Here is a 13680-nt window from a genome sequence, read left to right as displayed (position 1 = left end):
TAGAAATAAGAGACTCCAAGGATTCATTCATTTGGCCATTCCACAGTTAAAACAACATATTTAGTCTTTCCAGCTTACATTACAGCATTCAAATGTGCTTTATGTTGACTGTATTATATGTGATTTAATGCACGCTTTTAAACTGTGCAACCTTTACTTACCTTATCAAAAAACACAGACAACAAATACAAAGTCTGAAATTTTCTGTAAAAATGCATTTTACATAATGTACTTACTAGCCAAAAGATTATTTTCCTGCATGAGTTCATGAGCCTTCTTCTCCAATTTCTGTATAGAGTCAAAGGGCTGGAAACGGTCCAGTAACACACAGGAAGAGATATTTACAACAAGCTGTGTCAACAGGTCAATCTGTTTACTTGCTGAGCTGTTAAGCATCTTGTTCGTCATAGTTTCTAAGATGAGGAAACAAATTGGACTCGCTTAGTTTTAGTGATAGAACAGAAAGGTGTGTTGTCACTTGTACATCCTGTAAGACTAAATCCTCATTGTATTTAAAAAAAAAAGAAGAAGTTTAAGAGACATAGAAATTTTAGTGTGAACTTGTGGAAGTGCAGTTCATGTTTCAGTAGCTTTTACAAGCCCTCAGCTACTCTTTCCTTCAATTTCAGAGGATAAAAAATCTAACAAATTCTAGCAAAGTTCTAGAAAGTGCCCACACCCTTGAACCTTTTCTTATGTTTCCATAACTACTCCCTCAAAAACAAGGGAATTACTGTACTTCAGATATCATAATAGATATTAATCTCTCATTTAGCAACATATTATCCAGTTCTTTTCTCCTTGATACTGTGAATATTTCAAGAACCATGTTAAATAGAGCATTTTGACAGGAGTCCTACGTTTAAAAGAATCTGAAAAAAGCCGAATAATCCCTTCATTTTTACTTTATCTATGGATCCAGGAGGAACATATACCTCAATCAAAACCTGGTTTCTAAAAAACTCAACTTTTGGAGAAATTCAGATCTTCTTCCATTGGTAGAGAATGTAGGGATAATGATATATCCTTATGTTTGAGAGAATAATTAGAAGGATAGCATGAGCTAGAAACATGCTATCTAGATTTAATAAAACATCTGAATTTCTCAGGTAATAAACAAGGCTATAAAATATTCAACACAATTTTCCATCTTAAATTTTTCAACACTCACTTGAAGATATTATCTTTAAAAAAGAATAGGTGATGACCTCCTGCGATAAGAGTGGTGACAAACAAATCCTGGATCATAGACATTACTCAGCATCAGCACAGGAAATATTACAGTAGGAAGGCAGATAAGTAGAAAACGTATGAAGCAGTCTGAAGAAGAAGCATGATTAACAGTGAGAAGGGTAAAGTGCACAAGGAGAAAAAGCAGAGGAACTGACAGTCTAGAATTCAAAAGTTAGGCAAACAAGGCAAGGTGAATTCATAGGTTGAGAGAAACCATAACAGAATAGAGATAATAAATGTCTTATTTATGGCTATCCTTGAGGAGGACAATAAATGAAACACCCATGCTGCCCTTTTTTTTTTTTTTTTTTTTAATAGCATTAGAGAGAAGAGAATATTCCTAACATTAAACCCAAATGCCAGGGTTTTCACATACATTTTCATGTATGTGTATGCAATTATACATAACCCTATATGCATTATTTTGTGTGAAGACAGGCTGAGAGGGTTGGGGTTGATCAACCTGGAGAACAGAAACTCCAGACACACCTTATAGCACCTTCCAGATCTTATCGTGGCCTGAAGAGGGCCTACAAAAACCTGGGGACAGACTATTTGCAAGGGCATATACAAGTAGGACAAGAGGGAATGGCTTTAAACTGTAAGAGAGTAGGTTTAGATTGGAACAGGTTGCCCAGAGAAGCTGTGAATGCCCCAACCCTGGAAGTGTTGAAGGCAAGGCTGGATGGGGCTCTGAGCAACCTGGTCTAGCAGAAGGTGGCCCCATGGCAGAGGGGTTGGAACTATGTCATCCTTAAGGTTCCTTCCTACTGAAAGCATTCCATCATTGAGTGATATCTACACACACAAGACCTTAATTTGAATCAATAATTAGCTAAGAAAAGCTTCTCTCGTGACTTAAATTGTTGAATATTTTAGTACAAGAAATAACATCAATATTGCTGTTGGCTTGGAGTGTGGTATACACAAATATATCTGAAAAAAAAAAAATTGTCTCAATACGCTTAATTGTCTTAATGAACTTCTGTACTCCATCATAGAAATACCACACATACAAAAAAATGCAATCTACATGATCAAGATCTATAGAGTTGAAGACTTTGTTTTTTCCCATTTATAAATGTAACAATTATGAATTAAAAACTTGGTAAATCTGCGATCACTATTATCTTTATATTTCATTTTAAAAAATCAAGTCAGCCCTCATCTTCCACTCACCTTGTTCAACCTATCATTAAGCAACTGGAAGAAAATACAAATGGATTATGTAAAACCATTGGGTAGAAGTGCTGTTTAAGCAAAAATAAAAAGTTGCTGGAAGAATAAATTAGATTAAATCAGGAATAAATAAATTTAGGTCAGAAATGAGAAGAAAGTTTCTAGGTATCAGAAGATTGGGTGGTGGCACAGTTTTCAGTGATGGCACTATAGCTATTTGTTCCCTGCCTTATAAATACACACAAAACTATATCATTACTATGAGGGCAGCAGAGGGGTAGCACAAAGGAAAGCTGCTTGATTTGGTCCTGTTTTTTATTGCCCTGGCTGTTATACATGGTGTCACATGTAGCCCTCTGTAAGGAGAGCCCATGACAGTGAAAAAAACTTCATATCTGGAAGAAATCACACAAGAAGGACAAGAGAGAGACTCAGCAAGCAAGAATTTAAAATAGGAGCTTGCAGCACAAATGCCTCCCAGTGCCTCCTGAAGGTTTGTGAGGACTGTGCCCAGCAAGGAGCTCACAAGTGCTAGTGGGACAGGGCTTATATAAGAAAATTATTCCAAGTAGAAAATTATTCCAAGTTGCTGGGCTGCAAAGCAGATATAGAGGAAAACAATTGCTTTGCCCACACTAAGGTAGCTTAGAAAGTAAAGGGATTAAAAAGAAAACCACAAGTTTTTTAGCCCTCAGCCTAAATATTTACTTTGCTCCACCTGAGTAAACATGACGAAATTGAAATTGATAACCTTGTGAAGTCTTGCAGCATGATGATTTTATAGAGACATTGGAAGAGGTCTATACCTATCCACTCTGTCCGTGACACTTTACAGCAGGAGTAGCACAGAAAAAGCCATCACTAAGTCTGTTAACATTTTTAATATCATTGTAGAGAAACAAAAAACTATACCAAGACAAGCACCTTGTATTTGAGGATAATTAAAATCATCTGTATGAGAGTGTACATGTGATAAAAGAAGATATTTGCTTTAGTTAGAAGACATAATCACAGAGATCAGGAGATTTTAGAAAGCTGGAGCTTTGGATGAAGATTGAAAAGATTGTGAGTGGTAAAACCATTAACATGGATATATTCAAGGCTTTAATTGGATGCAAGAAAGGTAATTACAGGACTGAACAGCTGATGCAATATAAAATTAATAAAATTTTTAAAAACAAACATAAGAGGAGGTTTACAGTTAAGTTACACATGATTAGGGTCCAATAAAATGAACAAAAAGTACAGAAGCTAAGATAAAAACAAGAGTGCATATCATTTTTCAAGAAGTAAAACAACCAAGTGAATCCATACAAAGAGGCATAATAAATGCAGAGGAGTGCTCTGGTGCTTTGGAGAGATCAGTTTCACAGAGGCATAAATGCTCTTGTGATCTATAGCCCCTATTGATATTCAGTTTTTATATGATGCTAATTTTACCAACTGTATTCCCTTAAAATAAGGAAATCCTAGTTTCACGAGCCACTCAAACCCTACTTTGTCTTGACCATCCAAACTATTAATAGTTTATTACATATTATTAAATGTCCTTAGTTCTGTTAAAAAGCTATAGCTTGAGAAACACAGGTACAGATTTCTTTGATGTTGTTTGTGTCAACGAAGATGGATCTGATAATTCCAGAGATCAAATCTATTTAATGGAATATTTGTCCATAACCTGTCATGTAGTTCTCATTTTTAGGTCTACACAAATAAAATCCAGCTTTTACTCAACTAATAGACTGAGATAGCTATGTTTCCAGCACCCCCTAAAGTTTAAAAGACTTGCTCTTTTCTCCATCCTATCTTTCCAACATTGTGATTCTGTGGGCTTAGTTTTTAGCTGTATTATGATCCATCTTCACCTCGAGTGGTAAGCTGTGCCCAGCTCAGACTAGCCAGCTGTTCACTGGTCAAGAAAATCATCTGAAGAGAAAGAAGATTTGAATTTGAGTCCCTTGCCTACAGAGGACACAGAGCCCAGATTCTTTCCAGTTTGAACTCCAGACACCATTTGCCATTTTTCTAACTGAAAGAGTGCGCAAGAAGTCCTAGTCTTCATAGAAAGCCTTCAAACCAAGGCCAATTTCTACTAAATCTCACAACCTGTCTGCACCAGCTCAGGGCAGTAGTACAAGTTAAGATTGAGAGCACACTTTATTAACAAGTTCTCAGGAGCCGCCATGGATTTTGCCCAACTTCTGCCTAGAGGCAGATTCTGAGAACCAATAAGAGTGTATTTCAGGTACACTTATTTATTCTAGCTGTGGTCTTAATTCTTTGACTGTTAAGCAGACTTAATGACTTACATTTCTTTAAAGTCAATTTTTTCAAAGCAATGAGGGTCACAAAGTTCCTCGGGGGTGTACCTGTGAGGTCATCCCTGCCCTCCTCCAGAAAGCAACTGGAACAGATTTCTGTTTGGCTCATAATGATCCCAACAGGTACCGACCTGAAACCACACAGATCTGTCCTTTCTACTACAATCCTCCTCTGGGAAGTACTCTGCTCCTTTTTTCCATGATGTCACACTGTCTGTTATTGCATTTTATACCACTTTGTCTCTTTCTGATTCTGAAAATCATGAACTTTTCTTAAATGACATTGGAATCTGCTTCAGTACAGAGTTTTCCTTCTGGAACATGCTGGCGAGCATTTTAATGATTGTGCACCTACTTTACTAAAAGCTGGACATACTGAATTTTTTTCAGTTATCAAATTCTTGTAAAATCATTAAGTAACGTAAATTTACAGCATAACCCTTTCTCTTCTCCTTCTTAAATCCTTGAATATCCCAAATTAGTCAAAATAGTTATTCCCTTTTCTCCTCCATTAAGAACCATCCTCCTTGGGCTATCTATCTAGCTCTGGAGGCTCTCTGTTTGACTGCCAGGGGTCACTACCAATGCAGATATGGAGCAGCCAGGGATAGGGATGGCTGTGCCCAGGGCAAGGCTGCCAGGCAGACCAATGAACCAGGGCCACTCCTTTCCCACCAGAGATGCACAAAGCTGGGACTGGGCCTGGTCCTGCTCCAGGCTGCAGCTCCCACCATTTCACACCTGGTTGTGAATCTGGGCCCATAGGGTGGTGTTCTGCCCTCAGCATCATTCCCCCGGCCCCACTGGGCTATACCAGGGTTGGGACTGACCCAGGTTTCTTCCTACTGACAGTTCAGCTCCCTGATTATAAACCACTCTCAGGCTTTTCTGAGGCTCAAGGACACCCCACACAACTGATTCTGGATAAATGGAAAACAAATACAGAGAGATTTTTATCAAACACACTGTATCCAATCTCATTTTCTATTTACTTCCTTCAAAATTTACTACAAAAATAAACTTCTAGCTAATGGAACTGTGACTTCTGTAGCCTTTTAAGTATGGATGATATGTTTGAGACTCTCCCATGACACTTTTCCACTTCTGACTAGTTACCAATATGGTTTCAATATTTGAAATTCAAATTATCCAGTCACTCAAAAGAAAACAGACAATTACATTTGAGACTAACTCAAGAGGGTAAAGTCTCTTATTGCTTTACTCAAGTATCACTGATGTAAGTACAATATTCAATTTCAACTAAATGTATTTCTAAGTGGAAGTCTAACAAGGCTAACCATTACAGGTACTTTCATATACGTACCATATGCTTGCATTTTCTTGAGGAGTTTTTCCATGTTGATATCCAAATTACTTTCTATGAAATGCTTTACAAAATTGTTTTGCAGTGCTTCCTGAAATGCAAAGTGATAGATGTTACCTCAGGCTTATCCTCTCTAAGAAAATACAAAATATACATACATATTAATGTTCAATTCCATTACCAAGAATTTCCTGCATGACACTGCAGAAGTCATTTAGCTTGTCCATGTCCCTATTAACAGGTTAATGCCACACATTTCAAATAAATGGCAAGGGGGGCAGGAAAGAGATTTAGGAGAGGTGACAGAGGAAGGCACTAATATGTACAATGGAAAAACCCCAGTAAGAAGAAAGCTTTTCTTTTATAGTCCATATTTCCCTCACCAGTTATTTTCATCAGTTTCACATCTTCCTGGCAAACATAAACAATGAACAAACAAGTACCAACACCATTTTATTTCCCCTGTTGTTCAGTGATACTGGAGCAATACTGGAGATAGAGAGGCAACATTGCTTTTAAGTATTTTCATGTCAGAAGTTTCTCAGCATCAGTCTCTAGGTTAATAACCTTAAGCTAATTTGCCTCTTTTTCAGCTATTTTTAAATCTGAAGTCAAATATATGGGTAGTTTTGCATGTGTAGAAATACTGTCTAGATCAAACAGCAAAAAGTCGGAAAATTGAAGGATCCTCCACAGTTCACCAACCTGCAGTCGTGAGACTGTGAGGACATTTCCACTGGTTTTGAAAACCTCAGACATCCTAAGCCATGTCTCAGAATAACTCTTCAAGTTTTCCACAAAACCAAAAGTGAAATTAGCCTGGCAAAAAAATACACGGGAACAAATGAAGTGAAACATGCGCACAGTCAATTTTAAGAAACAGAAAAAATTGGTATGCTTTAGATCTTGTGCAACTCCTTTCCATTCCATTTTGACAGTCAGCAGTAGGAATATCCATGCTTTCTTTTTTTTTTTTTTTGCTTAAGAAATTAAACATTTTTTTTCTACACCAAGTAAATCAAAGATTTCCTACACTCTGTATGTTTCCCGCCTGAAGTATCAACAAAGACTTCTTTATTTTATAGTGCCTCTTTCATAGAGAGTATCATGGGGGTGCTTGAGAAAGACAGAAAAATTAATACAGTTGGGATATATTCAAAAGAAAGCCTCTCAGTTGTGGGTCTTTTATTCAAACTAGTTTAACTGAGTACATAATAAAACTGAAATTTGGAAGCACAGTTTGGACAATAAATATAACTGATCAATCAATCTCTTTCAAAATACTCTCACACAGAAAGACTTGAGTGAAGTAAAATATTTTCTGTCCCAGTCAAACACAGGTTACAATTTCTCTCTTAGTAAACAACCAGCAATTTTTTTCCAGCCTGTTTGAAACAGATCATAAGTATACTCAAGACTAGAAAATATTGCAGTATCTTTTTGTTTAAATTGGTGTTATCAGTCACAGAAGTGCATTTAAGAACAATCCAGCATAGTTATTATGATAAAAATTGTGACATTTTCCAGCAAAGAGTGTCTGCAGTGAGTTATAAACTCCAATTTGGGACCACACTTTTTGTAATAATTCCTGTTGAATGTATACAATTTCTACCATAGTATCTTAAGTGCCTTTTTCAAAATCTAACTCTTAGCACAACATGAGAAAACAATTTCTGGTGGCTCTTTCTTCCTCTTTGTAACACAGAACACCCTAAAGAGACCTTGCACCCAATTTTGTTTGCTCGAAAAACATCATGCATTTAACTTCTATGAGAATCCCTATTCCACTTTAAAGAGTGATCATTCATAAGGATTAAAGACAAAGTGATCCTAAGTGTTAAACTAAGTCCTGCTGTCAAGTAAAGTAAATAAGTTCTTCTGATCAGAAGTAACACAGAAACATCATGGACTGAAAGCCCCAGACCAGGCATGATGGTGACAAGATCAAGGAGAGCAGGAAGGCTGTAAGGGTGGCAAACAGGCAGTCTAGGAGATTGCTTTGTCCCCAGGAGAGAGCAACTACAGTTCTCACCAGAGCACAAGGAGATCAAACTTTCAGACACCACTAGAAATTATTATACCAAGCAGCTCGTAAGATCTGGGCTCAGTAGAGCTTAGTGCTTCTTAACTTGATTCTGATCAGCACAAAGGATTAATAATAATAATAATAATAATAATAATAATAATAATAATAATAATAATAATAATAATGGAGTTCACTTGAAAGTAGTTTTGCTTTTTCATTCATTCATTGATGGCCATAGGCATTTGGGAATTTCTTGTGCCAGAAGTCTTCCCCACGTTGGAGATCTCTTATCGAAGAAGCCGTAAAAAAATAAAGTCCTACAACTTCACAAAGTGAATGATAAGCAGGAAAAGATAATGTCCAGCCAAGAATTTCAAAAGTACTCAAGGATTAAATAGCTGAACTACTCACTGTAGTGTAACCTCCTGATTAAAATTCCCTTGTTATGAGGGAAGTGGAAAATAACAAATGCAAAGTTATAAATAAAGATGCTACTAATGCAGATTAATAATTCTGAAATTTAAGTAAGTTTTAATTTTTTATACTAATAATAAATTACAATAAAGAGTAGCAGTAAATAGAGAATAGAAATAACAACAGCTGGAAATAAAAACATAGAGCATTAAAATAGAAGGTGCCACAGTCTGAAGTGGAAGAGCAAGCAAATTGGGAAGAAGTGGTTGATGCAGACTCACCACAGGCACAATAAATACTAGGAATTCATATAACCTAAAAAGCAAGTAGACAAATTATAGCAGCAATGTCCTGGCTAGCCTGACCCCACCTTTTTTCGGAAATAGCAGAAAATTATTCAAAAATTATTGTTGAATAGAAGATCAACTCTGAAAATCTTCTGGAATAAGAAATACTTCCATAAGATTGGTTCATCAGTGGCAAAAAAAATTAGTTGTGAAAGCAAAGATCAAAGACATCCCACGTGGCCTTTGAACTCCTGTTGCCAATTGGCACTGAATTGTTTTAACCTCAGTCATCACCACAACCTGTTTCTGTGGCTGTCACCACCATCACTCCACACAGTAGAATTGCTGCCTTCTCTGAAACTCAAACCCAGCAACCTCACAATTTATCAAAGGATGGTCAATTACATGCTCTCAAATGTAATAGTCCATGTGGAAAACTTAGAGAATATGTCAGAGTATACCAACATCAGTATTCTTCAAAGCTGTAATCTGATACTTTTTTCTTCTAGTAAATAGATTACATGTAGCCACACAGTCTAAAAGAAGCCAGAACTGTTCCAATTTCAGTAGGAGATCATGCTTGTAAGGGCTAAAGGTTTGGGGTTTTGTAGCAACATTTGAGCATTTGAGACACTGGGGACAGTATTTTGAATTTAAATTTTGTTTGTGTTCAAGCAACAGCTGAGGTATTTCTGTAATAAAACCAAGAAAATTTCCTAATAGTTTCATATTTACACATAAACAGATACCCATTCATAACTGCTTGTTAGATTTACAGGGCTGGGAAGGGGAGCAAGAGTGTATTTACAGAGATTTCTGAATAAGCTGATGGAACTTTTGCAAGCCTAAGAATATATAAGTAAAATAAGAGTTTCTACCAGAATCTTTGTGCTGTTCCAAAGCGTTAAATCCCACCCACAAAAAAACAATCAATCAACCAACAAACCCAAAAAGCCAATCCTTAAGCCAGCTTCTTTCTGAACTGTATTACTCAGTCCAGATTCCACTAAAAGGTCTGTGGTGGAATATATTGTATGTGAAGTTATTAATCTTTCCTACAGATGTTTTTAAGAATGGTTAAGCATATTAATTGGCAAAATAATGTGGAAATATTTTAAGCGTTATAGTCTAAATGTCATTGTAACATAGAATATAAGTTAAAAAATAGACATAATATTTATCATTTTTTACAACTCATTCTTTATAGAATTTCCATCTACAAACATCAAAAGCATCTTTATTTTTAACTGACTAGAAATTTTAAATTAATTATTCTGTATTCCAGAGCAATAACCGATGCTCCCCAAATTAAGTTATTTAACTGCAAAACATGAAATCACTCAATCCTTTTTTCCAATTCAGAACAGAAACTATAAAGTTACATAGAATTTGCTATCTACAGTGGGGTTTTTGGCTTAGTCTTTTGCTGTATTTTTAATACCACAAAGTTTTCAATTTACAGAGAATATAGTTACCATCACATTTAAAGTTATTATGGTCTTTTTGTGTACCACTTACAAGCAGAAATTTCTATTTTCCAAATTTCCATTCTTATAATAACTAATATTGCAGGTTAAAAGTCACATATTTAGAAGATCAATGCAAAATTTGCAGAGAAATCTAAAACAAGTATAAATCCTTCTCTTACAGAAGTGTCTCTAAGCTAGGCATGAAGAAATATGTCATTGTCAATAATCCCACTCAAGAAAGAACACCAACCATAGCAGAACTGCAGAGATAGTACAACTCTTGAATACCATCATCAGCATCCACACATACAGCATCTCAGTTATGACTGGTCACTCAACTACTGGTGTTATAAGCAATCAATGAGGATGAACTACTGATTACTTAAGTTTTTTTCTTTTTAATTCAGCTCAGTGACTCCCTAAGAACAGGCTTTTTTTTTTCCCTGGGGCCATCCCTTCCCACAGGTCTTTATGCTGCCCCATTACAGTTCCCATGATAAGAAAATATTGAAGGCAAAAGCTTCCCTAGAATGTGTGCACCCTACACCTCAATTCAGCATAACACACATCACACTTCTGCTAAGGTGTCCTTTTTAATCTTTCTGTACCTGCTTTAAAGGGCTTTGAGCAAAAGTCTGCTTTTCACACTGAGTTTGAACCACTGTAACAGGTAGGATAAAAGTTAAGAGAAGCATTAAGTTTAAAGTGGGAAACAGGTGAGGGCTCAGGGGGCAGGCTGGATCTATTTTTTCTGAAAGGCAATTATCCAATTGCTTCTGCCTACCCTGAAAGAAGTGGACCTTTAAAACGAATTGCAAAGACAAAATCAATACACAGAAATAGTGGCATTTTTTGATACTCACCTTCTCCATCACCAGGTCAATCATGCTGATGTTTGAATTGTACAGTATCTTCCCATGTAATAAAGGTTTCAGGAAAGTCCATAGCAAAGCCCCATTAGGAGCCTGCAAAATCTCCTGATAAAGCTTCAAGCAAAAAGGAGCTGCAAAAACAAAGACAGATTCACATTTAAGATGGACAACACAGGTGAGATTGAAATTTTTTTATTCAAATAAAACCTTGAGTCTTATTTTAGAATGTACCACAGTACCATGCCAAAAACTATTACCAGTGTTTTGGTAACAATAACGTGCAACTGCTACTAAACAATCATTAGAGGTTCCTATAGAAATTGTTTAAACACAGTCTATGATAGTGTTGAGGATGCAGAACTCTAAACACTGAAGAGAAAAAAAATCAGAATCTAAAGAGTTCCTCACATTTCTGAAAAGCAGCCTGTGAATCCCATCTGTCCTAAGTGTTACATTAGTGCATTTTAGAACAGAAGGGCATATGCAAAACCTCTGCCTACACGAGTGACTTCAGAGGGAAAAGTCACCTTAAAAGAGAAAAAAAAATTCCTTCCACACCCTCCATAGTCCTGGAGCTTTGGATTCCTATATAAAAAAGAAGTAGGAATGTACAAAATCCTTCAGAAATACAGACTTTTCTTTTTGTATAATCTTTCAGGAAGCTACCAAAAAACAGGCAAAAAATTGTCATGACACTTTACTTCTTGATTTGAAAAATCTAATCAACTGTCTTTTCCATTCCTTAATAAAAAAAAAAATACATTTTCCAACATCACATGGGGCTTCAAATGCATTAGGGTGTATATCCTTCAGAATTAGGATCTAAGGAATAGTTTCTAAGATATCCCACTGCATTTGTACTCATGTAAAGGCAATGAGTTCCTATGAGAAACATTTAGATTTTTATGCCAAACTCATGTGTTTGGGGGTTTTATTATTTATTACAAGTGTTTTCAAAATATCCTGTTTCTAGTGCTCTGAAGAAATATTAAATAATATCAATGAACTCCTCAAGGAAGACAAATCTGTCTACATGATGGGAAACTAGACCAAAACCTTTTAAACTCCTGACAAAAGTTAAAGAAGTGTCAGAAATGTTTCATCAAGAAAGCTTCTTTTCATCAGGAAACAGTTCTTTGCCCAAATCTTTACTTTCTTGAATAAAACAATCATTAGTAAACACAATCCTTGCTAAACAATAGCAAAGAATCAGGAGCCTAGAAGTTGGCCAGATGTAAATGCCAATAGACTAAGGACACAGAAGACTTGCTAATCTGGGTTTGCTGTGATCTTCAGAAAGTCATTGGGAAGTGTTTGGTATATGCAAAATACACACAAGTTAAATACTGCTAAGCAGTTTGAAACAAGTTTGTGTGGCTTCAGGTTTTTTTTTTTTTTTTAATTTTCATTTTCCATTGCCCCATTTACAAATTGGAAAATATGGGCAACAATATTAATTCACTTTTGGAAATGCTGGAACTAAAGGATGCCTTAAATATTGCCGAGTGCCACGGTAAAAAGGTCTCAGTGCAGCAGAGTTGTGACAACTTGAAAAAAAAAAAAAAAACAAGAAAGAGTGCTTCTGGCCTAAACAGCTTTAAAAGAGACTAAGTTCCAACAATCTGTCTAATCAGCCATCCAGCTGACTTCATTCTTCCAACAGGAAAGAAAAGCAGAGCTGCCTGCTTACTACATCCCACCCATGTAAGTGAAAAGGCCAAAGCAGAGCTCTGGCTCCCTCCCAAGGGTCCCAGCCAAGCCAGGAGCAATTTCTGCCTGTAGAAACCAATAGATGACAGAGGCTTCCCTAGTGACACTCTATCACTGTATTCTTCTCTTGCACAGGGCCACCTGAGGCACTTACAGGGTTATTAACAATATTAAAATTAATCAGGGTAAGTCAAATGCGTATTGAAGAAAGGGAGCAAAGGTGAAACTACATGAGAGCTAAGGGATTTTTCTGAGCACTTGACAAACAGAATAGGAATATCAACCACTAAAAAACTAATTCTATCCAGAAGGTTTGTATATTTTACTGCTCAAAAATACCACAGCAAGGTAAGCAGCAATAAATTCTCAATCCTGTATCTCAAAGATTTTTTTAATACCAAGTGCTTTAAAAATGTTAATAAAAAAGTTTCAAAGACAAGAACAATCTTATTTACTTTTTGCAAAGATAGGGGAAAACAGAATCTCTTCTGTCTCACCCACAATTATCTCATAGCCATTTAACTTTTATTGATCAACACTTTGTTCTCCAGATGACAGCATCAACTGAGATGTCAGTGAGTATATATACATTTCCATTTAAGTGGAAAAAACTGTTCTTAACTCTCAATTCATACTACAACTTGTCAGATTTTTTTCTTACTTGAGTCTTCAGGAATGCCATATTTTGCCATATTTTCCTCAAAAAGTCCCATGATTCTGGGCATGTCTATGAACAGGTTTGCATTGCTGAAAAATGAAGATTCTTCTTTACATACTGCCTTGATTACAGAATCCAGGGATCCAACAGCTGAACTTCTGAACTGCCCACCCTGCAAATACTGGAA

The 13680-nt window shown here is 36.2% G+C and overlaps 1 protein-coding gene across 1 annotated transcript in view; it reads right to left on the bottom strand.

Moving 5' to 3' along the window:
* The window catches only part of ABCA13 (ATP binding cassette subfamily A member 13), a 168221-nt gene that overhangs the window by 107975 nt on the left and 46566 nt on the right, over positions 1–13680 (bottom strand). Inside the window, exons 19-23 of the mRNA XM_059852346.1 lie at positions 13497–13674; positions 11117–11256; positions 6763–6876; positions 6058–6148; positions 237–413 (exon numbers count right to left, since the gene is read on the bottom strand). Coding sequence (XP_059708329.1) covers positions 237–413; positions 6058–6148; positions 6763–6876; positions 11117–11256; positions 13497–13674 — 700 coding nt within the window. The remainder of the gene's footprint in view (positions 1–236; positions 414–6057; positions 6149–6762; positions 6877–11116; positions 11257–13496; positions 13675–13680) is intronic.

This window comes from Haemorhous mexicanus, chromosome 1, assembly GCF_027477595.1.
Source record: "Haemorhous mexicanus isolate bHaeMex1 chromosome 1, bHaeMex1.pri, whole genome shotgun sequence".
Lineage (NCBI taxonomy): Eukaryota > Metazoa > Chordata > Aves > Passeriformes > Fringillidae > Haemorhous > Haemorhous mexicanus.
Note: the sequence above shows the minus strand (reverse complement) of the source record. Positions and strands in the feature narration are given on the sequence as shown.